General features: G+C 47.1%; 1 protein-coding gene across 2 annotated transcripts in view; it reads left to right on the forward strand.

The window, feature by feature from the left end:
* The window catches only part of KAT6A (lysine acetyltransferase 6A), a 1535407-nt gene that overhangs the window by 1103850 nt on the left and 406361 nt on the right, over positions 1 to 25196 (forward strand). For both annotated transcript variants that reach the window (XM_078666232.1, XM_078666233.1), the window contains one exon: positions 21137 to 21230. In XM_078666232.1, coding sequence (XP_078522358.1) covers positions 21137 to 21230 — 94 coding nt within the window. The remainder of the gene's footprint in view (positions 1 to 21136; positions 21231 to 25196) is intronic.

Genomic DNA, 25196 nt, shown 5'->3' on the forward strand with positions numbered 1-25196 from the left:
GTGAAAAGTCATGTGCTTTCAAGGAATCCATTCCATGCTTTTGTTCCTGTTTCTTTGTGGTATTTTCGGTTATTGGGAGTTAGGATTGATCAATAATGGAGGCTATGTAAGTTAATGTGAACAGTTGGTGAAATGGGTAGATAGGCCTGAGGATACCAATTATTGTTACATTGGAGGGCTATGTTTTCAAAGAAGACGGGGTTGTGTTCTATGAAAGGAGTTGTGGTAAATATGCAGAAATACAGTAATGGAGAGTAAGGCAGACAGGCATGCAAGTCACAGTAGGTTATACTCCGACTGCAAAGCAATGGCAAATGATAGGATTGACAGCACCCTTTAACCAGTTTAAAGCTTACTTGATTTGAAAGTTGCTCGATCTGTCTGTTTTGTGTTAACAGGAACTCAGGCACAGAGTAGAATTACTGTCCTACATGTGTTATACGATTTAATCTGTTAATGCCCACCTGAATTGAATCACTCAGCAACACAACAGCATCACTATAAGCTACCACAGCATCACTATAAGCTACCACAACATCACTATACGCTACCACAGCATCACTATACGCTACCACAGCATCACTATACGCTACCACAGCATCACTATACGCTACCACAGCATCAATCGGCATCACCACAGCATCAGTCGGCATCACCACAGCATCAGTCAGCATCACCACAGCATCACTCAGGGCCACCGCAGCATCACTCATGGCCAGCACAGCATCACTCAAAGCCACCACAGCATCACTTAACAGCACCACAGCTTCACTCAGTGCTTCTTACACTTTTTAATTACAACTTCTCAGCATGCTGCACAGCAGCCACACTACTCTACAGCACAGGTTAGAAACATTGGCAAACTCAATAGCTCTATCAAACACTTATAAGGCGCCCCAATGATTAGCCAATAAGTCTCGCCTTTGGGACATTATAAGTGTTTAGTTATCCAGCACAATATCCTTGATTAAACAACATCAAGTGTTGCATGGCTAAACACTTATAAGGTCCCCAAAGCGAGACCTATTGGCTATGCACGTCGTTATATCCTCTTAATAGCTGATATTCAGAGTTGTCTTTGAGTGGTTTTCCTCACATAACAGACGGAGAGCTGTCACAGTCCACACAGAATGTTTTTAGGCACGAGCAATTCTATTTTATAGATCAAACGTTCAAATTCCTAGCATCTATGCTCAGTCACGGGTGAGCGATCACTGTGATAGCCTGACCTATCCCACACCTTAGTTTTTTTATTTATTTTCATGATTTGAGTTGGTCCTGGCAAAGCAATCGATTCGGGATCTTTTGTATTGCAGCAACTCCATATTCATTAACGATGTACATCATAATAGATCGCATTGATAGCGATGAGAATAATTCGATTGAAATCTATGTGCTCATGCAGAAAAATACAATACACCATAAAATGAAAAAATAAAACAGCCTTTCAGTTGCTGTTTATATGGAATGTGATGGTGTTGGCGTAGAAGTTCACCTTTCGTCCCTGCTGCACTGATCCATTGCAGATATTTATGCCCAGTTAAGACGTTCAGGGATATAAATATTTTTTTGAAAACCTTTAAATTGTATACAGCAGTCCCCTCGTTACAGAATAAGCTCGCAATGTCATTTTTTGTTAGTGCTTCATGTTCAAGCCTTTCTCTTCATACTCTGATTGTTTATGCCCCCTCAAAAAAATGCTTTAACAAACAACCATTGGAATAGGCAGAAACAAGTTGCCAGCATTGCAAGAACAAATGAAAACTGAGGAAATTTTTATTGTAAATACTTTTTTTAATATGGTCGTTCAGTTGTACATAATGCCTTCTTGGTCATATATAAGGTAACAAAAATGCTCCTGACACTTTTTAATTAAAACTTTTCAGCATGCTGCACAGCAGCCACTCTTCTCTACAGCACAGCTTAAAGACATTGGCAAAGTTAATAGCTCTGGCTAAACACTTATAAGGCCCCAAAGGCGAGACCTATTGGCTATGCCAATGCTTGTTTTAATATACCAACTAGGAGCTAGAATAAAGTGTTTCGCCCACTAGCCAGGTATTTTTAGATTATCCATCCTCTCCACTAAACACTGCACCACACATAGTCGACTATTAGTGCTCCTACGTAATCTCGCAAGTCGAAGCACGCCTCAATCTGCAGCGGATTGAGAGGACCCCATCGCTGAAGCATGTCACCGGTGGGAAACCCCGGTGAGTGAGGGGACTCAAGAAAGCATTTGTTCTTTCTTGTCATAAATATCTGACCTTCCAATCAAAATTGATTTGGGGTCAAACATCACCCAAGCTAGTTTCTCTACCCGGTATTCCGACTTTTTAGCATACATGTCTCAGCAATATATACAGTGCACACTGAATATCCACGTCCCTACTATATAGTTGCTGACATACAATTAATTGTACTTGGATGAGTTCGTTTACATCATATATAAATATGGTATACATTGCGCCCCCAATTAACCTGATGGTACAATAAGTGCCAATTTTGTAGGTGAGGGTAAGAAATTATACACCAGCTGTAGGGTCATTCCGGTTATGGATAGAGTATATTGGTCTGTACAGGGTATTTTGAATGTGGGAGTTCTCAACTCTCGAAGTAGAGGGGACGTCATCCGCAGTGTCTGAGATCTGCGATAGTAGATACATCTCCAATGGTCCCTGTATATCTCTGGGTCTCAAGCTAGGGTGCATTCATTTGGCATAAGTAGTGAGCTGGTCTTTACAATATATCAAAGCTTTCAACCAGGCTTTACATTTCTTAGCTCTTCCCTTTCCTCATTTGCTAGCAATCCGCCTCTTAACTAGAAGAGAAAGGGAGACATAATTTCGAACTTTCGACTCTTTGTCCCCAGTAAATCTCAAAATTGCCAACAGGGGTGTGAGGGTGAATTTCCACATCCCTACTATATATTCGCTGACATACTAATAATTGTACTTAGATGAGTTAGTTTCCATCATATATAAACATGGTATACATTACCCCCGCAATGAACGTGATGGTACAATAAGTGCTAATTTTGTAGGTTGATGGTAAGAAATTATACACCAGCTGGAGGGTCATTCTGGTTATGGGTAGAGTATATTGGTCAGTGCAAGGTATTTTGAATGTTGGAGTTCTCGACGTTCAAAGTAGAGGGGACGTCATCCGCAGTGCCTGAGATCCTCGATAGCAGATATGTCTCCAATGGTCCCCATATATCTCTGGGTCTCGAGCTAGGGTGCAATAATTTGGCATAGGTAGTTAGCTGGTCTTTCAACAAGGCTTCAAATTTCGGTGCATTCAACAACAAATATGTCAGAGGGTCTAGAAAAAGAACTGAAACAGTGCACGCTGTCTACTCCAGATGTTCATTCAAGCATGTGTGTTGACAGACTAAGGTCATACCTGTAGTGGTCAACCAAGGATGCCCATCAGTCACCACACGGAACCGCCCTTCATCATCTGGGATTCCGAACAAGACCAAAAACAGGAGTACCACTATACTATTGCGATGGAGGGTCCGGATGTATGTATATAAAGGTACCCTTAACCGGTCAATTAGGTCGTATTGTGGTCTTGTTTACTCAATTGAGAAAATCGTAGCACACATGTGATATGTGGGACTGATGTTGCAGTGCTCAAAAATATGTGTGAGAAAAATCAGAATAAGAAAAACTGTGATTAAAAATGGATGAGAGGGTACTGATAACTTTATTCTGGTGCTACCCAAGCCTCCACTATTAAAAAGTAGTTACTGCCAGTCACTATAATAAGGACTGTCTGGATGGTTTATATGGTCAACATGTTTCAGCAATTCTTGACATAGTCGTCATTGCTTTCTTCAGGACCGTTTCTAGTAATGGCTACTGCAAATAATAGTGATTAAAGAAACCAAAATCCGTGCTCAAAATCAGAACAGATACGGACATCACCTGAAACGACTAGGGGTCCACATTGTTTCTTTCACTCTTCCAAGTCGTATGAAGTTACGTACTTGTAAGAGGACAAAACCTCACCCCACCTGGCCACGGCTCAGGAAAAGGGGAAGCACCGCTCTGTCCGTCGGTACTTCGCCACTCGGCATCCAAGCCGATCGGGGCCCTTCCCTTTCCCCATTTGCAAGCAGTACGCCTCTTAGCTAAGAGAAATGGAGACATATTTTCGAAATTTTGCTTCAATGTCCCCAGTAAGCCCCAAAATTGCCAACAGTGGTGTGAGAGTGAGTACATGATTAGTCATTAGTGATAGCGCTTTTTCAATCTCACCCCAATATGACTGAAACTTCGGACACAGCCAGGCCAGGTGGAGGTAGTCCACACCCTCCGCCCTGCACCAGGCACTTCTGTCATCAAAGCACAGCTTATATCTATATAGTCTAGCAGGGGGTATAATGAATCATGTGTAGGAATTTAAAATGTATAATAAATAATCTGCTACTTGAGGCAACAATAAAGCTATTGCGCATCCATGAGAGGAGTGTCCAGTTACATATCCCATCCCACCACACCCACCTGTGCTTCAATGGCGTGGCTGGCATCTCCTGTCTTGTGGTAGGGTAGGGCACCCTTCACTAGTCCTAGTAGTCTGAGATATATATATATAAATACATCTAGAGGTTTCGGTTGGCCCCCCTCGAACATTTCATCATGGGTGAGGAATATACCTTCTTTATAAAGATCTCCCCAAATGCTAACGACACTCCTCTCTAGCATGTTTCGGCAGACACCCTCCTGAGGAACCGGCAACAATGCCTGAAATCAGAGTCAAAGAAGCCGTAAATATAGCAGTGGTTTAGCTACTTTATGTGCAAGTTTTCCCCAAGCTGCAATGGTGCAGTCATCAGTGGAGTAAGATGGGGTGGCATTTGATGCCCGGGGCCTAGATAGGCGGTAGAAAGGATAGAGGGTCATGTACCCTTGTTCAATAGCTAGATGTGGCATATGAGGAGCTGACTTGTACTAATATAATGCTTGGTGCGCCTGTGCACACAGATATAAAGCTTCAAGACTGGTGCTTCAAAGTCTTCTTTTCCAAATGGTTAAGTAAGTATTTCCCATTTCAATCACAGGTGATTGCCCGTCCAGGCTATGCAAATTGTGTTTTTAGCATTTTAAAGAAGTGACGCTCGGTGTGTAGTTAATATTGAGAAACAGATATAAAAAATGTTGTCAGAATGATCATTTTCATTAGAGGAATCTGTCCTGCCAGGGACAAAGGAAGAGAGATCCAGCAGGTACTATTTTCCGTAACGCAGGCCAAAACCGTGCCATAGTTTGTGTGCATAACTTTGTCTTTATTGCTAGACATCAGGATGCCCAGGTACACCAGAGAAGTGTCACACCAATTTTAGCGGGAAGTCTGCCTGAAACCTCTAGGTTGTCGCAGTCAGAGGAAACATATTGAAATTCTCCCAGTTCATTTGAAATCCCAACATTCCTCCAAAGCATACAAATTCACATAAGACTGTATTCAAACTGTCTCAGGGGTCACGTAAATATAGTGTGATGTTGTCTGCATATAGTGATACCAAAATATATCGCAAAGGTTATCTAAGTGCATATTGGCAATGGTGTTGACGGAGCCTAGCACCCAGAGACTCCACCGCCAAGGCAAATAGCAGGGGCAACAGTGGGCACCCCTGTCGCGTGCCCCTATTAATAAAGAATGGTTCTGAACAGAAACCATTGACCTGTACCTCAACTGTGGGTTGGGAGTACAGCAATGCTACCCACGTCAGGAACACAGGTGGGAAGCCCATACGACGAAGCACAACCATAAGATAGTCCCATTCCAGCAAATCAAAAGCCTTTGTGGCATCGAGAAAGACCGCAACCGCTAACAGCGCTGGGTCGATATCCTGTAGTATTGCGACAGGGTGCGCAGGCTATGCGAGGTAGATCGCCCCGGGATGAACCCTAACTAATCCGGTCGAACCAAGAAACACATTAAGAGATCAAGGCGATTCGCCAGTACAATGGCCAATATTTTTACATCACAGTTAATGAGCGAGAGAGACCTGTAGGAATCACATGAATCAGCAGCTTTGTCATGTTTTAGCAGGGCAGTTATCATTGCTTCTCTCATAGATCGAGGTAAACTGCCATCTTGCTTTTCTTCACAATAAACCGCTTTAAGCATCGGAGTGGGAATACAAATATAGATTTTCAGGTAGTCCATCCGGTCCTGCGGCTCTGCCTACCTGCAGTTGTATAATAGATGTTCGTATCTTCTCCTCCTCTATCTCAGCAGCAAGAATCTCTCTCTGTGCGTTACTTAGCCATCCCAATGCAACATCTTCAAGATATTTGTCCACCTCCTCCCCTGTATCGTAGTCCGCATATATAGGAACCTATAGAATGAGTCAAACACTTGTACTATGACAGGAGAATAGTGCACAAACTCTCCATCATTGTCCTTAATCTTGAGTACTGTGTTTGGAAACCAGGGTTTATGTGTCACGGATGCTAATGTATGGCCAGGGCGCTCTCCCTCTCCATATGAACTCACCTGAGCATGTTTGCCTCAATTTAGGCATTCTCTCTCTCTCTGTGGCTTCCTGGAACGCAGGCTCTCCTGAGGTATGCAACTAGAGTTCTAGCTTCTTGGTGTTTTCATCTATATTTTTAAGTGCGCCTCTTAGGGAACCCAGTATCCTACCACTTTTTGCCAGGCATAGCGCCCTGACTGTAACCTTAAACTCTAGCGCTCAACTTAGGAACAGTATCCCTATTCCTATAAAAAAAAAGGCCCAGATCTCTTCTCCCAGTTCCTCTCAAAAGCGAGTATCTGACAGTAACAGCAGAGAAAGGCGCCACAGTGAGTGTGGTGTACAAGTATTTTGTTGACACAATTCCAGCAGGACTGGGAAGTGATCGGTGTAAGTGCTTGCTTAATGTGTGTCCCTGTGCACCCATGTTCCCAGCCCCCTGGAGACCAACCATAGGAAAGTAGGATCTGCTTTCATGGTTACCCCCACTTTTTGCCTGGTGGCACTCTGTTTTGACTGTAGTCTGCTGGAATCCTGCTAATCAGGACCCCAGCAACTGTGCTCTCTCCCCTAAATTGGCTCTGGTAAATACTTTGTTACCGCCACAATTGGCTACTGCTGTACACTTATAAGTATCTAGTTTATGGTACTGAAGTACCAAGGGCATAGGTACTCCAGGGGACTCCCAGGGGCTGCAGCATGTATTGTGCCACCCATGGGAGTTCACTTAAACTCAGACTACAGGCCTGCCATTGCAGCCTGTGTAAGATGGTGATTGCACCCCTCACAACAGATATTTTTCCTTATTTCGGAGGACACTGCACTTAAAACCTATAAGTCACCCCTATGTTAGGCCCTTCAGTCCTGAGGACAGGGTGCTTGGTTACAAGTGTGAGGGTGCCCCTGGATTATCAGGACAACCCTACAAACCACAGTGTATTCTTCAGGCTTTGTAAGTGCGTTCAGCCATTTTAAGATATATAGTGGACATCAGTCATTACAAGATGGTTTCCATACATTCGTATTAGCCCACGTCTGAAAGCGGTGAGACTGATCTGGACGATGGGGGAGCCCTGGCAGTACACAAGCTGCGAATCGTACAGTGTTTCAGGAGTTCACTAGCTTGTTGTGGGCTGGTGAAGATGTGGACCTTACACTTGTAGTTGATGTGGAGTCATGCAGGGTAGAGCATTGCGTATTGGATGTTGACCTGTTCTAGCTTCTATTTTATGGGCATATGTTTCCTTAGCACTGCTTGAACTTCCTTTGTGAAGTCCGGATAGATAGCTATGATGTTACTTCAAATAGGAGCAGCCTCTTCTCCCTAGCTAATCTTAAGGCAGTGTCTCTGTCACAATAGTTTAGTAGTCGAATGATTATCGGCCGAGCGGCAGTCCCCAGCGGGGAGCGAGCCATTAGCCCTCTCCACAATAAATACCATAGAGGAGTCCGATCCAAATGCATGGAGAGCAATCTTTCCACAAGTTTTTTCTGTCTGGCAAGTATTAGTCAACTCGGGGACCCCTGTTATGCGCAGGTTATTTCTTCGTGACCTTGCTTCTAAGTCCTCATTTTTTGCAGCGATTATTTTGAGAATTTTTTTCTATATGTAATAATAGTTCATTCCTCTGAGAGACCATGTCTTCCATCATGAAAATTCTCTGCTCTACTTCAACAAGGCAGTCGTCATGTTTTTCCAGTTTTTGCGTGATGGACTCAATTCTGAAGCATATATTATCGATTTTTGATTCACTTGAGGTAAGGGTTTGTTGCTTAACAATCAGGAGGGATTTCATGTCTGCAGAATCAGCTGGCTCGGCCATTGAGGCGTCGTCTGTATTGCCACCTGGGGTGAGAGTGGATTTGAGAAAGTAAAATGGTTGTCTGGTTTGCTTTGTATCAGTCTTTCCCACGGTGGCCCTTGAGGAAGCATTCACGTGCCGCAGCGATCTCAATTATGTAGTTGGCCACTTTAGCGTCACCAGTGTGGAGATAGGCAAAGGTATGATTCTGTGCTAACTCAGCCCCACCTCAACTCCACAAGGTAGTCGGTGGGGCACCTGTAGTCCTATCCAGTCCAGCTTGTCTTGGGCTCCACTCTGTCTGTCTGGCTCAGATATTCAGCCCAGCAACAAGTGCAAGTGTCCCAGCGCTAGTAACGCACCGCCAACTTCCTCCACTTTACATGTGCTGAGTGGTATAAGCATTGTTTGAGGATTACAATATTTATGTGCTCATTTTCCTTTTGCTCATAAAAGCTGCACAGTATGTCTCTCAGGCAGCAGTCTGACGATTTTATTAAATAGCGGACTGAATGATGGAAGAGGTGTGCCGATCATTTGTGCTTGAGGTCAAATTACCGTCATCTATGGTGCCTCCCGCCAGCCCTCAGCTCTCGCGCCCATCCCCTTCCCAGTGCAAAGCTGGGCCCGCATGTCAGCGTCTTCCAGGAGGGAGGAATATAGCTGACGAGACATTTCCCCGGGTGCCGCTATTACACGTGAGGGCAGAGGTGTCTCCCAGCTTGCTCCCTCAAGGCCCTCCTTGTCCTGCTGGCAACACCCCAAGCAGGCCACTTCCTACCTCGCCATCGGGCAGGTTGTATTTAGCTCCCAGCAGCCGCAGAGTGAATCAGGTAGGAGGCTGCAGCTAGGAGAAATCAGCCCTGCTCCACGGTGTCAGAGTCTCACTGGGGCATCGGGTGCCTGACAGGCCGCATGCAGCACATGGCAAGACTCACTTCACAGCACCCCCCGCCTGTCAGTCACTCTAGATATTAGATGGGCACATCTATGCTCCGCCAGACATTTTCGGGGTGAGCCGCACAACTTCTACCCTGCTGTTCAGAATACTCGATGTCTCAGCACAGAATCAAACAAAGCAGGCCCATCACGCCAGTGTGGACCCAGCACGCCCAGACCAGCATCCCAGGCCGAGGACGCTGAATCGATGTATTCTCCACATTTCTCCGCTCGCAAAAGACATCAATCCATTCGCATCATATTCTAGACTTTTTTTTGGTTCTGGATCGTGTCGGGTATGCCAATTTGTTGGCGCAGGATAATGAAAGATTTGCGCCCAGGACTGCAGGAGCCTCACACCGGTTCAGCTATTTTGCTCTCCGGATCTCTAGTGCCCCCTGAAGCACAATCTTTAACACTCACACAAGACAAAACCATTTAATTACATAAGTATTTCATTAAAAATCCAACACATTTACACAGAAAATCAGGTTTACCAGGAAACGAATCATTGGCCTGCTCCTTTTAAGAATAAAATAGCACAATTGGGTATATTTATCTGGAGAGTGCACGGGGCTTTTGAAGACAAGGAAGCAGAAAGAGACCCCAGAAATGCTTACTAACACTAGAGAAAGGCTTGCAAATTAAGTTCAAGCTACTGCTCTTTAAACAGTGGGGCAGCCTAGCCAATCCCAGCAAGGGAGAGCGATCTTAGAAAACGGCAACACAACGCAGGAAACTTTCACCCCAAAATCCTTTATATATGCCAACATTTGTTAAGGCTTTTTGCCTGCCCACCTAAGTTTTGGTTCTTGTAATAAACTGAGCTTGCCATTCTGTCTAACCTTATTTTCATCCTTCATTCTCATGTGGGATGTTAAGTGCTGTTAAGTAGGACTTTTTTGTGCTCTTAAAGTTTCAGTTGAGCTTCATATGGATATCAAAATATTAGTTTGGTAAGGTTCCATAAAAATGGTAGAGCTTTGACACCATAAGAGCTTAATTCACTCATCACCTTTAACCAGATGGCACTGTGCTAATTAGTCCAAATTCTGCATCAATAATTACATTCTTAATTATGGTTTAAGTGCGACAATCTGAGATAAGTAATGTAAGCCTAGTTCATGAAAGTGAGCAATACCGGCAATGAGTAGGTGATTCCTTATTAATGTTTGATAACCTAAAGAATTATTACTGTACCCCAACATGTTCTCATGATTAAGATGAGAGAGTGCGCCAGTAAGATATTGCTCTATTTAATTTTCTAGCAGAGGTGATGGGGCAAAATTAGCATTGTTTCTGTAGACAGTGAAGATGGCAGAGGGTTAGGCTAAAATTTACACGCAAAATTTGAATATGTACGTTTCATTGGAACTTCGAATGTTCTCTCATTATACCATCTTTAAATCTACTTAAAATATTGCTGTGACTGACAATACTTTTAATTGAGTAGGTGGTACTTAAAGGAACAGTATTTTAAAAGCCAATTTAAATTGATGATTACTTTGCTAAATTTTAAGAACTTTCCAGCAACTTAACACTAGTCAATATCCTTGTTCAGTGCATAAGCTAGTAGCAAATACTTCACTCCTATGTTATATGATCTGGCTAATGCACACATTTTACAATCAACAGGAGCTGATGCTAAAGTAATACAGATCATATAGAAGCCAAATGTTTCATACGGGAAAAAGCAACCAACAGTGTCTGAAATAACAAGCAGAAACCGTCCAATGGGCTTCTATAGAGTATCCAGTAAAACCGCTTCAGAGGCTTAAAGCCCAACAAATTAACTTAATAGACAACTCACATGCGTACATTGGAAATACTATTGAGAACACATCTGGCAAATTGATTACTGGAAACTGGGTAGCATTTTCCCTGAAATCTAAACGAGCAGAAGTGGAAAATCAAGCCTAGGTCACCTTTGTTTAATCTTAATAAGCTGCCACATTGCAGGGCTTGAAAAAGAGAGTATCTCTGACTAAAATACAGCATTTTCGCACAAAAGGTAATTTATTACGCTTACTAGATATATAGTTGGAAAAAAACCTATTTAAGCCTTCATTCCAAATTTGTTCCAGATGGGTGACCACTGATAACAAGACTAGTCATGCAAAGGGAGATCTTTCTTTTTTAATAAAGATATTGGAATATGTAACAATAAAAGCAGCCCCTTCCAAAAACTTCGATTAAGTGTACTGTTAGATTCACATGTTATGAAGGAGATAATAATATGTAATATTTATCTGCCTCCAGTGAGACACTTTGATACAGTAATGAATAGTATGGTACTTTAGGCTAAATCAGTAATATTTGACAATTCAAATTGTTTTTATATTCTTGTTGGAGATTTTATTGCACGTTTCACAACAGACTATTCTGATCAGTCAGCTTCAGTAAAACCGAATGCTTTATATGTGCTAAGTGTGCCTCATATTTTAATTGATAAAATGGATTGGGATTACCCGGACAATTCAGCTATACGTAAACATAGTCAATGGCTGTCTTCTGGGAGTTTATCTTGGGACCCCCACAACGCGAAGTGGTTCAACCATGTCTACAATGTATTACAAGTTTGTAAGCTGTTCTTTATCAGATCACGTCGCAAATTTGGAAGCATTAAATTAAAGTTGTGGTAACATATAGCTCCCTGTAAAGCTAATGTTTGATTTGATGAAAAGTAACAAAAAAAGGAGACCGTTATTGACAGACTAAATGCTGCTTTAGGAATAAAAATACAAAAAGAAACACATAAATGCCACCTCAAAGCAAATAAGCACTGTGTCTGGAAATGTACTTCAACCGATGATGAAGCGTGTCACCATTGGTGAGTGATGGGAATCTGTCCTTTTTAAAGGATTTTTTCTCTGTAGCTTGCAAGAGGTGTATAGGTTACTGTTTCTTTAGGTCTCTTGTGGCTTCAACTCGTAAACATTGAGTTTGTCTGTTTGAATAGACCCGTGGATACTGTTGTTTTGTATCGAGCTTGTGACTGGGGAGTATATCCACGCCAGGTCTTAAAATATTCCCTTAGACCCTTCATACGTCATAGTTTTTCTTAACATCTATCTGGGCCAGATGTTGAATTTCTAGAATGCATTTCAAAGATTAGCCATACTGCCATGGCAGTGGGTGCATCAAAGAAAAGAAGGGGTTTTAGAAGAGACACTCCTAACAATTGAAGAGGCCAAGGACATCTGTCATTCCAGAATTTGCAATGCTGCTGTGAGCTACAGATGACCTCTTATCAAGGTTCAAGTCATTGACACCAATATAGGCCTCCATGGCATTCATTTATCTCGGGAAAGAGGCAAATGACAGAGCCCATGAAGCTCTCAAGTGCGTTCTCTTGATATAAGGCAGAACCACTTAGCAACAGTAGACCTAAAAGAAGATTATTTCAGCTTCATGATACATCCAGCCCATAAGTAATACCCAGTGCTTGTAATTGGACACTCATTATTAATTCAAGGTGTTGATATTTGAAATAAAATCAGGCCCAAGAGGCTTTACATAGTTTTTGGCGGTAGTGGGATTGCACTCGAGCCTTCAGACCATTCCGTGTTGCTCGTACCTAGGTGACTGGCTGATAAAGGGGAAATCAAAATTTGCCTAGCATAGTAACAGTAAGTTTCAATTCTATTAAGGACACAGAGGCGGGTATTATGCCATATCTTGCATCGCTTTATTCTTACATAAAAAACACAGCAGCCAAAAAAACCATATTAACATGATCTTTTCCAAACAACCAGGAAAAACGATCATTTGTGCCAAAAAACAAACATAAGTCCACGCTATGCAACTTCAAGTCCCATCAGGTCACAGAGGGTTGCCGCATCCTTAGTCCTACAACAGTGTCCATGAAGTGTAGATACTTCCTCCATCTTGTCTGACCCTCCTCTTTCTTCGCGCGAGTCACGCCAAAGTTACTGGTCCTGTTTTGAACCGTCATTCCCTGAAAGATAAAGAGAAGGGTGATACCACATGGTAAAGTAAGGAATCTGAAACACAAACCATCACTTATGATAGGCAATACCGCATTTACATTGCTTAATCTACCAAGAAAACAGTGTACAAAATCTAATTACTTACACAGTTACAGGAGGGTTCGCACTGACGTGCAACAGGAGGGATAATCTTCGCCTCCATTTCCTTAATAGAATTGAAACTTATCGTTACTGTGCTAGGCAAATTTCGATTCTATGTCAGGACCGGAGGCTCCGATTATGCTAGTTCAAAGCTTACTTACCACTAACTGAGCCACATCCACTACCGGTTTGAAATAAAACTGCTTAAAAGTGGAATCCGATGACCAATCTGCCGCACGCATGAGATCCTCTAAACAAGCCCCAGGGTAAAAGCTTTGGAAGCCGTCTCATCCCTGGCTTAATGAGCTCCGAACTGTTCCGTATCAATCCCTGCTTCCTGCATGGTCCACTGCACCCACCTGGCTATGGTGGGGGAGGATACCGCTTTGTGGGGTTTCCTTAAAGCAATTAGCAGTTGCTGCTCGCCCGGAGGGTGAAATTCAAGTGTCATATCCCTGTATACCTTTAAGCAATTCACCACACACAGTTTTGGCATGTCAGTAAAAGCTGGGTAAGAGATCGTTCTTGACGATGACTTAGTACGACGACCTATAGTAAACGTAACCCCTTCCGTTGAAAAAACCCTGGCAGAAATGTCCAGTGCCCGAACATCCGACACTCTGCTGCAGGAGACAAGGCAAAGTAACATTGCTAGCGTGGCAGAAATTTCCTTCAATGACCGGTATTTATTGGGTTGCCAAGACAGGAAGAGATTTAGCACTAGATTGACGTCCCACAGCACCGAATAACACGGCTCCGGAGCTAACGACAGACGAATACCCCCAAAGAGCCTGCAAACGAAAGGGTGCTCCCCAATCGGGGTGCCCTCAATGGGACAGTGGGCTGCTGAAATCACGGATCGTATTGTATTAATAGACCGGTATGCTAGGCCCTCAGTTGCCAGCTCTGCTAAAAAATTCAAAACTGGTACGACACCTGCGACCATGGGATCCAAATCCATTCGAAGACACCAACGCATCCATTTAGACCAGGCTGATCGGTAGCGCTTTGAGGTACTGTCTGCCCAGGCTTTTGAGAGGAGCATTTCCGCCGATCCCGAAAGGCCTGGGAGCGACCAGCGACGCCTGAACGCCTCCATGCCATGAGGCAGAGAGACCCCTCAGTGACGAGATGGTAACATTCTCCGTTTGGATTCAGGAGGAGGTGAGGAAACGGGTGGAGTAGGATTCGAAAATCCCAGGAAAGTTCCAGAAGAACTGGAAATCACACTTGGGACCGCCAAAACGGGGTCACTACAGCCACCTTCGCCCCCTATTGCTGGATCTGGGCTTCTATCCGCACCACCATGGGGAATGGGGGAAACGCATAACCCGTCCCCGGATTCCAGTCGTGAAGGAAAGCATCCGTTGCCTCCGCTAGAGGGTCCGGCCTCCAACTGAAAAAATGCAGGAGCCGGTGGTCCAGCCGCGAGGCGAACAGATCCACGGTGAACGGGCTCCAAAGAACGTGCAACCACTGGAAGACTTGCGTGTGCAACTTCCACAGACTGGAATCCCTCAGATGTCTGGAGTACCAGTCTGCCACTTGGTTGGCTTGGCCCGGCAGGTACTCCGCCGAAACGGACACATGATGACTCTGACAGTAATCCCAAAACTCCTTCGCCAAGTTCGCTAGGGCCCGGGAGCGAGGGCCTCCCAGATGATTCACATAGCAAACTGCCGAGACATTGTCCATTTTTATTAGGACGCAAGAGGTTACTCTGTCTCTGGTCCAGCATCGTACTGCGAACGATCCTGCCAGAATTTCTAAGCAGTTGATGTGTAACTGCTATTCTTCTGATGACCAGACTCCTCCGGTGGAGAAATCTCCGCAACGGGCGCCCCATCCGATCCTGCTGGCGTCTGACTCGATGACCAGGTCCGGAACCGATCCGAAAATCGCTCGGCCATTCCACGCCTCCATGTGAGTGAGCTACCAAGACATCTGCTCCTTCACTTTCACCGAGAGGGGCACCGATTGATCGTACGAGGAACCTCTCCTGAGGGGGTGCGCCTTTAAGCGCTGCAGCGCCCGTAATGCAGGGGCCCGGGGAAGATTGCCTGGATAGAGGAGGTGAGAAGGCCCACTACCCGGGCAATCTGCCGGAGCGAGGTGTGAGTCTTTGTGATGGTCTGCCTCAGCATATGTCGTATTTTGGCCACCTTCCGGGGTGGGAGACTCAAAGAGGAGCGAACAGAATCCACCATGAACCCGAGAAACACTATACTCTGTGATGGGGAGAGAACTGACTTGTCCCCGTTGATGACACACCCGAGTCCCTGCAGAAGGGAGACAGTCTGCCGTAGTTGCCGTATTAGCTTTTTTAGGCATTGCGCCATCAGCAAGATGTTGTCCAGATAGACGATCATCTGAATATCCTGGCTCCTGAGGAGTTCCACTGCCGGATGAAGCACCTTGGTGAAGCACCAAGGCGCTGATGAAAGACCGTATGGAAGGGTCGTAAACTCGTACACCTGGCCTTGCCATCAAAACTGGAGGAACCGACGATGTGGAGGGTGAATGGGAATTACCAAATAGGCATCCTTCAAGTCCAGTCGGACCATCTAATCGCCCGGGAGGAGAATGTCCCTGAGAAGATGGATCCCCTCCATCTTGAAGTGTTGATATTCGAGCCACCCGTCGAATTCCTTGAAGTTTATCTCCGGTCGTTTCCCCCCATCAGTTTTGTATACCTGAAAAATGTTGCTGAGGAAACCTTTGGGGTGCAAAACCGTCCGACAAATGGCCCCCTAGCGAAGCAACGCGCCCACATCGTCGTCGACCAGCTGTGCATCTGCTTCTGAAAAGGCAATGGGGCGTGGGTAACTGGTTTGGTGGGGAAAATCGTAAAACTCGATGATGAAACCCCGCACCATTCTCAAAACCCAAGCATCTGATGTGATCTGAGCCCACGCATCCTGAAAACGCCCCAGGCAGCCCCCGACACACACCTGTTCTGCAGGTATAACACTTATCGGTGTTTCCGCTGCCGCCAGCATTGTGCTTGAAGCCGCCGTGTCCTCGAAACCGCTGTCCTCTTTTAGGATAAAAGTTGTAGTTCGTGGTGGTATGATATTGCCCCTGCCCGGAGCCTTGCCCCTTGCCAGGGTTTTGCTGACCACCTCGGCCGGTCGAGCTGCCCCTACAGCGACTCGACCTTTGGGAGAAACGTGACTGAAAAACCCTTTTAATGCTAGACTGGGCCTTATCTAGAGAGGTGAAGGTTGCCACAAACTTCCCCAACTCCTCGATGAAAGGGTCGCCAAAGATGCCCCCTTGCTCCACTGCTCCCGCCTCCGAAGAGGCCAAGTCGCCCAATTTCAAGTCGAGCTTAATTAAAAGGGAGAGCCGACACTCTGTTGATAGGGCACAATTGGCATTCCCCAAAAATACGACAGCCCGTTGTGCCCCGTTCGAGAGAATGTCAGGGGATATGGTGGAGCCTGTCGCTTTTGCCTCCTCCGACATATCTAGGATCTTTGTCAGGGGCCCTATCGTGTCAAGGAGCTTATCCTGACAGGAGCGCCAGGAATGATCAATACCCTTGCGGGGGTCTTTCATGTACTTGGGCCAAGAAAGTGGACATCTTGGAGTCTAGTTTTGGAGTCAGTCCTACTTTTCCCTCAAGCATGGGGTGTGTGCTCTCTATCAGGCATCCACTGGCCTCCTTTTTCAGGGGCTTGCGGAGGCGAGCCCCCACGAACTTGGCCACCTTGTCCCCAGGCTGCCGATCGCGGATGAATGATCTCATCTGGGTCTAGCATGCCCGTGCTGTCCTGCGGCAACACGGTCGAAGAGGTGGACAGGCGCCAAGACCGCACAGATCAGTCTTCATCATCTGTGTCCGCCGGCGTATCTCCATCAGGAGATGGCGGGGGCAACGGAGGAGATGCCACGGACTCCGAGGCCGGAAGGGGAGCAGGAACATGCGTGACTGTCTTCACCAAAAAAGCGATTTTCAGTCGCTCAAAGGCGTCTTTGTCCACCCCCCGTGCCCCTTCCAGACCCCCCTCCATGCAGGGCTTCATCGGTCCGGGGGATTCTCCCCAGGCGATGGGGCAACAGTAGAGGCTGGGGTCCCTAGTTGTCCCTGCGCAGGCTTGGCGCACTCTGCAATGATGCGATCGGAAAGACGCTCTTCCATAGGGCCCACAACCTCATTTACACACCTGTAAATGGAGTCATAAACAGTGTCGAAAAAAGAATCATCTAAAGGTAGGTACTGTTGAACCTCCTCCTCATAATACCCCCCCTGGTCCATGACAGACACTAACAAAGAAGGAAATCCGGGCATTAAGGGACAGGTGGGTAACCTACAATTATAACCAGTCTGCTATGACAGAACAAAGTATGGGCAGGCCAGAGGTCTGCAGGCGATTCCAAGAAGCGCTAATTGAGCGGGCACCAACCTCCTGTGCATGCAGCCCCTCTAAATATACCAGGACTTGTCTCGCCACCCAGCACGCACTCAAAGGAAAACCGTCCGTAAGACCTATCAGTAATTAACCATGCCTAACGTGCCCGCAGGCGATTAGAGCGGCAGAGCCGCGTGACGGACCCCCAGCGGGGCGTACAATTCACAAGTAATGGACCAATACTACCCAGTAGGGCACAGCTTTCCAAACTTTTCATGTTGGTGACACACTTTTTGGAGATGCATCATTTTGGGACACAGTAAGGCAGTGTAGTGAGCGATCGTAGCAAGCGAGCCCAAACCACCTAAGGGGGTTTGGGGGGGTTCTCACTCACTGTTTCTCTCCCTCTATCACTCCCTCTCTCTGTATCCCTCTGTCTACCTCCCTCTGTCTCGCTCCCTGTTGCCCTCCTCCCTCTGTCTGTCTCCCTCTCTCGGTCTCCCTCTGTTTTCATCCCCCTAACTCCCTCCCTCTGTCTCCGTTCCTCTGTCTCCCTCCCTCTGTCACCCTCCCTCTCCCCCTCCCTCTCTCCCTCTCCCTCTCTCCCTCTCCCTTTGTCTGCCTCTGTCTCACTCTCTGTCTACCTCTATCTGTCTCCCTCCCTCTGTCGCCCTCCTCCCTCTGTCTGTCTCCCTTTGCCTGTCGCCTTCTGTCTCCCTCCCTCTCTTTCCCTCTGTCTCCCACCTCTGTCTCCCACCTCTGTCTCTGTCCCTCTGTCTCTGTCTCTGTCCCTCTGTCTCTGTCCCTCTGTCTCTGTCCCTCTGTCTCCCTCCCTCTCTCCCTCTCTGTCACCCTCCCTCTCTGTCTCCCTCTCACTCTGTCTCCCTCTCACTCTGTCTCCCTCTCTCTCTGTCTCCTTCCCTCTGTCTTCCTCCCTCTGTCTCCCTCTCGCTCTGTCTCCCTCTCTTTCTGTCGCCCTCTGTCTCTCGCTCTCTCTCCCACTGTCTCCGTCCCTCTTTCTCCCTCCCTCGCTCCCTCCTCTTTACCTCTGTCTCCCTCTCTCTCTGTCTCACTCCCTCTGTCTTTCTTCTTCTGTCTTCCTCCCTCCCTCTATCTCCCTCTCTCTGCGTTTGTCACCCTCTGTCCCCTCACCCCGCGTGTGTGGCAGCCTGGGCAGAGATAGCTTCCTGGACACACACACAGCCGCACCCTAGTACTTCGCACGTCTTTAAAAGACCATTTACTGCTTTGTTGTGAATCTCCTGGTCCCCATAGAGCAAATTATCAGGGAGTCCGCGCTGCTGCGGCAGTGTTTGCTGACACTCTTTCAAAGTAATGCGTCTTAATTAGCAGCAGTTATGTGCCAAGTGCCCATTAATACCGGTGTTATCCAGCGACACACCCACCCTTTGCAGGCGACACAGTACTGTGTCGGGACACACAGTTTGGAAAGCTCTGCAGTAGGGCGTCAAGGTGTGGCGGCAAAGGGAACAAGGCTCGCGGTCCAACTGTGTCTCGCAGCGCGGCTCCTCAACTGAGGAGACCGCGAGGCGCGCAAGCTCCCTCTAGTGGCGAAACGCCGTGTCAAAATTGGGAAACGGCAGCGGAATGAGCGAGAACGCTCGCGCGGCCAAAGGGAATCTGTTGGAAAAAGAATCACAATCACGGTACACAGAACAATACCCCGAAGAGGCAGAAAACAGTTCTGGTTCCCCAAACATGTACAAAAATACAATCTATGAAGAGAAACAAAGAGAGGCACTTAACTGGCTGCGAAGCAGCGAAGGGTCAGACAAGATGGAGGGGATTATCTACACGGCATGGACACTGTTGTAGGACTAAGGATGTGGCAACCCTCTATGGCATGATGGGACTTGAAGTTGCATAACGTGGATTTATGTTCATTCTTTGGCACCAATAATCGTTTTTCCTGGTTATTTGGAAAAGATTAAGTTATTTTTTTTTTCTGGCTGCTGTGTTTTTTATGTAAGAATAAAGCGAAGCAAGATATGGCATTTTCGGAGCCTCCGATCCTGACATAGAATTCTTACTGGGAATTATTCCCTTAGTTGTAGAGAGCACGTTCTTATTTGACTGCTTTATATGGAATGGTCATAAAGTCTATATTGGGTATCTAGGAAGGTTTCTTTTGAAGTATATTTTTTTGTGGGAGGGGGGGGGGGGGTACGCATATCTGTGCAGTGTCATAGATTGAGAACTTCCCCCTAGTCTGTGGTTGCATTTTTTAACCCATTTGGTCCCAGACCAGTTCATCTGTTTCCCTTGTTTGAAATTGCTTTCAGCTGGGAAGTTAGAAACGAGTTACGGTTGCGCTCCGTACTGTTGCTTTCACTCACTTTACAGAATCTCAAAAATATCATTTTGCTAGTAATCTGCTTTTCTCAGGACGATAATTTAGAGAAGCGTATCCCAGATTTTGAAAACTGCAGGTGTGCGTTGGTCTATTGCGTATATAATTTCTTGTTTTATGACTCTTTCTAGGCTGTGCTTTGTACACCTATAGTTCAGGGGCATGCCTCGCCGTGTAAGAAATATTGAGATATGGTCACAATCCCATTCGTTTTGGATAGAGTGGTCTGCTTAACACGGACGTGCAAACACGTAATGCTCAAAGGCTCGAACAACACTTGTTAGTCTTAGAAATAACAGCTGGTTTTAGAAAGTGGATTGCATTTTCTCGCGTGTGTGCATATGAATCAGATTGTATCTGGTAATGTGAAGAAACGGCAAACATTGTCAACGTCAATAGGACTCGCTTATGCAAGAACTGTTGGCTTTGTCAATTTTTTGCCATGTTGTACAGCAGTGCAGTTGCTTTGCAGTTTGGCTGAACGTTAAAACAAAAGTGCAAAGACATGGCCAACGTTTTTTAAAACTTTTTTATTACTACTTTCAACAATGCTGCACAGCAGCTGCACTGCTGTTTGCTATGTTGTACAACATGGAAAAGCCAAACAGCTTTACCAATCTGCTTTGCGAGTTATTTTTCTTTCTATTGACAAAGCAAAATGGCAGAGCTATTTCGCTTTGCTGCAGGGCCGCTGTGCATCATGGTTTGAAGGCGTAAAAAAAACAAGCATTGGCAGAGCCAATAGGTCTCGACTTTGGGACCTTAGAAGTGTTTAGCCATGCAGCAGTTGTTTTTGCACCAATGATATTGTGCTGCATAACTAAATACTTATAAGGTCCCAAAAGCGAGACCTATTGGCTATGCCAATGCTTGTGTGTTTTTGCAGTTTAAATGGTATAGTTTGTGTCCGTACCCATGTTTTGTAGCCTGTCTCTTACTAGTTGCTGGATGGTTATTCTGAACAAGACAATTATTTCTATACATCGGTTGATGGGCACAACGTTTGTGTACATGTTGGATGACAATCTAGTGCCAGAGCCTCTTCACACAACCACATATGCCTTAATGACACTTATTTGTATATCTCTTAGGAAAAGCATTGCCAGCAGAAGTACAACGTTTCCTGTATTATGATCCTCCCTCAATATCAGCGCAAGGGCTACGGAAGGTTTCTCATAGACTTTAGTAAGTATACAACCTCTACGCCTCAGTCACAAATCCTTTTCTGTTATATCAGTGGACTTTTCTATAAACGTATCCTCTATAATAATAATAGTAAATACTGAATTATTCCACGCACATGAAACATGCTTAACAAAGGAATGGAAAAACTCCCGAAATAAAAGCAAAAAAGAATGCCTTTGTAAACACATGTGGCTTCTTTTTTACCTGTTAATACAAACGTGTAAAAGAACTACCAAAAAGAATTTGACTATTAATTATGGGTTTAAGACATTTAGCTAGGTGAAGGTTTTATCTGGAGAAGTCAGGGAATAGGGAATGGTAGAAATATTGTGGTTCAGTGAGGATTTTGTGAGTTGTCTTCGCAGAAATGTGAGGAAAATGCATGATTTCAGAATTGCAGGGCATTGTAAGTAAGCAATAAACCTTGTGTGATCCACGTGGCGCACACCACCTGGACTTCCCTGGGTGTCGAATTTTCAAAAATGTCTGGGTTTAATAGGATTCCCTGTTTCCCAGCCAACTCTGAGCCCAAACAGTGAATCCATTTAGCGTTCAAGTGGAAGGAACCTGGAATTACCCCCGCCTTGCCCGTCTATGTCAAAACTACATCCAAAATATTCCAAATTTCCCCTCTTGCAATGGGTATGCTGTAGGGTGTAGGCCCATGCAGGCAGAAAAGATAGTTGGGGCTTTAGGGGTGGGGAATAGGCTGCATGCCTGGGTGGACTGTACCGCACCCAAAAGTTCTTTCCTTAAAAAGAAGAAATCTACATCCTTGTTGTACAGTGGACCTTGTGCTCCCTGAATACAGATTCATGGTAAGTCCTCCAATCCGAATCCCTGGCACTGATCTAAGGTAAAAGCACATCACACCATTAGCACAACCTTCTTTCGCTTCTCTTTTGCTGTGTCATTGGCGCGCTATGCACTGTGGCCTTACAAGAAAACACCAAATAAAACTCTCAACCAGAGGGAAGCTGTTGTCTTGCCTCCTGACTTTGATTTTAGAAAAGAAAATGCTTCTTATTTTGAAAACACAAGCATTTTCTTTTTCACTACTGAGGGCGACCTGTAAATATCTTCCACATTACAGAGTTACTCCGGATGACGCTAATGGGTTATTCTCAACATCTGATAGAGACTACTAGCCGCAGATTCCTTAACATAGAATTATCCCCAGGAGTGAGATTGGATCCGGCAAACTTTTTGCCACAGCATCCATGTGGGACGGCATCACGTGACTCTGCCCAGGCGTTGTCCACGTACGTGACGTAAGCGAGGTCACATTAGTCCTACCCCGGCGTGCCTACGTCAGTTTTTTCCTTTTCCGCATGCAACGCGGATCCGGATCGTGCTCCGGGCCTGTTTAGGCCCTTCCCTTTGACTTATTGTGTGTGTGTGGGAACAGTGTGCGAATGCCTTGGGGCTTTATGACGTGCTCGTCTTGTGCGTGCCAGATGTCAGCGACGGATCTTCACCCTATCTGCATGTGGTGTTTGAGGGAACACCAAGTCTCCACTGATTGTGAGGCGTGCCAGCAGATGAAACCGAAGTCCCGGCGGGAGCCCCGGATGAAACTTCTCTCAGCTCGCATGTCCAGGTCGGCAGCGTCACCACGCCTGGCTTCTGCGGAAGGTTTTCGGAACCTCCGTCTTAGACATCGTCCTTCTCCTAGGCCGCAAGAACATCGCTCGCCTGTTGGTAAGTGTCGCAGTTTGTCCCTGAGGGCTGGTTCCCGGCCTGTTGGGGGCGCGTGCACTCCGCGGGTGGTGCGGCCCCGCGTGTCGTCCCCCTATCCGCCGTTTCCCGGTGTGGGGGCAACTAGAGCCCAGATGGAGACATATGCGGCGGCTTTGCAGGCTTCGCTGGATTCTACTTCTCCTTCCCCTCCTGGGACGTCAGCGGATCCCTTGCTGTGTGCGGGGCCCTCCCCTGCGGCTCCGGACCCTGCGCCGACTGGTTCGGATCCAGGTTCGGAGGATGTGGTGCTTTGGGGTGCTGACCTTCGGGGGTCCCTCCTTCGAACCACGGCGCCTCTGCTTCGCCGCAAACTCCAGCGGGAGTCCCTGTGGTGTCGCGGGAGGTCGCCGGGACTTGGGTCTCACCCCCGAGTCCCACTCGGTCATCGGGGCAGGCGGTGGCCTCGTCCGAGGCTGAGGTGACACCGCTTAGGTGCCGGGGGCTGCTGGCCCTGGCGGCGCCACATGGGCTGATGGAGGGCCCTTCTCGTCCAGTCACGGGCCGAGTTTGGCGGGGGACCACGCGTCCCTGCCCAGGTCCGTCTCGCCCCCCCACGCAGACAGCTGCCTCGTCGGAGGTCGGGTCGACGCCTTTCCGGTGCCGTTCCCTTGCTGCCCCGGCTTCGACCCAGCCCCGGTCTCCTGCACCGAGCGCTGTGGCAGAGGTCGTTTCGGCGTGTCCCCTGCCGTCGGTCGACAATGTCCTACCTCAGATTGCGGACTCTACGGCGCCAGGCCGACGTCGGGTCATTGACTCGTCCTCAGATGCCTCTTCTCCAGAGGTTCCGACGCTTGCTGGTGTCATCCTCGCCGGAGACGAGGCGGCGCGTCGTGGCTTTTTCCCCAACGTAGTCTAAGGACGGCTCCTCACTGTCACCGTGGCCGCGGTCTTCAATGGAGGCGCCGCAGGTCCCCCACTCCTAAGTCCCTCTTCCTCCTTTCCGGACCTGGCCCTTCCTTCCTCCGGTTGGCTTGGGGGACGGCCGCCTTAGCTTGCAGCCGTCGCCTACTGAGGAGCTGCTTTCCTCACTGCGGGGCCCTAGGGAGGCGGGTGCGGCCTTTGCTCGTGCTGTTTCCACGGCTGTGGGAATTTTGTGCATGGGTGATCCAGTTGCCCATTTCCCCGCGGATCATCTTCTGGAGGTTCTCCATCAGGGCTCTGGTGGTAGGGAGCTGCTGCTTCCTTTCGAGGGTCCACTCCATTCTTCTCTATTGGGGACTTGGGGCCGTCCCGCCACAGGGGACCCGGTGCCCCAACACCTTCTGCACCGTCACCATCCGGTGCCACGTGATTTAGTATGTCTTTCCCTCCATCCCTCTACCAGAGGCCCTCTTTTGCAGAATGCCTTTCCCTCTCTGCCGCCGCTGTTGTCTCCCCCTTCACGGGAGGCCCGCTGCTGGACTCCTGGGGGCGCAATATTTTCGCCTAAACTAGTGCGGCTCTGCGGGCCCTTAACACGCAGTGTGTTTTGGTTAGGGCCACTTCTTGCTGGTGGGACTCGGTGGAGTCTCTTATATTTGCCGCTTCTCAGGAGGGTGCCTGTGTTGATTTGAGGCACCATGTGTTGGATTGCCGGGAGCTGGCGGTGTTTATTCTTCGCTCCGCTCTGGACATCTCGGAGGTGCTTGGTCGTGCCATGGCTTCTTCTGTGGTACTTCGTCGCCATGCCTGGCTTCGGGACAGTGTGTTCCCGGTGAACGTTCGGGAACGGCTGGTGGACCTTCCTTTTGATGTCGCTCTTTTGTTCCACGTCCCTGTGGACTCGGCCATTCAGAGGTTTTTGGCGGGTCTTCGGCCTCCTCCTTCTCCCCCTCAGTGACCTGTGAGTTGATCTGGTTTTTGAGAGGTGTTCTTCCGTTGGGGCGGGTCGCCCCAGTTGTGTGATCTGTGTGCATTCGAGTCCTCCTTGTTGGGACTGTGGTTCTATTGGTCTTTCTAGACTGTGTGTTTTTGCTTTGGGTTTCTACACCATGCTGGCCCTAAGACTAGGCCTTCTGTTTTTTCTCTTTGGCTGCTTGACAAGCCATCTGCGGGTTTTTCCGCAGGTCTTTTCTGTTGTCCTCTGCTGCGGACATTTTTCCTAATGGGTTCCCATGTCTTGGGACGTAACATACCCTATGTGGGGTAGTGGTAGCTGTTATATAGCTCTGTCATGCGCTGGGGAGCTGTGGTAACCTTCGGGCCTCTGCTCTCCGTGGCGTTACGGTATGTTGCAGGTGCAATCCT

Source organism: Lissotriton helveticus, chromosome 11 (assembly GCF_964261635.1).
Source record: "Lissotriton helveticus chromosome 11, aLisHel1.1, whole genome shotgun sequence".
NCBI lineage: Eukaryota > Metazoa > Chordata > Amphibia > Caudata > Salamandridae > Lissotriton > Lissotriton helveticus.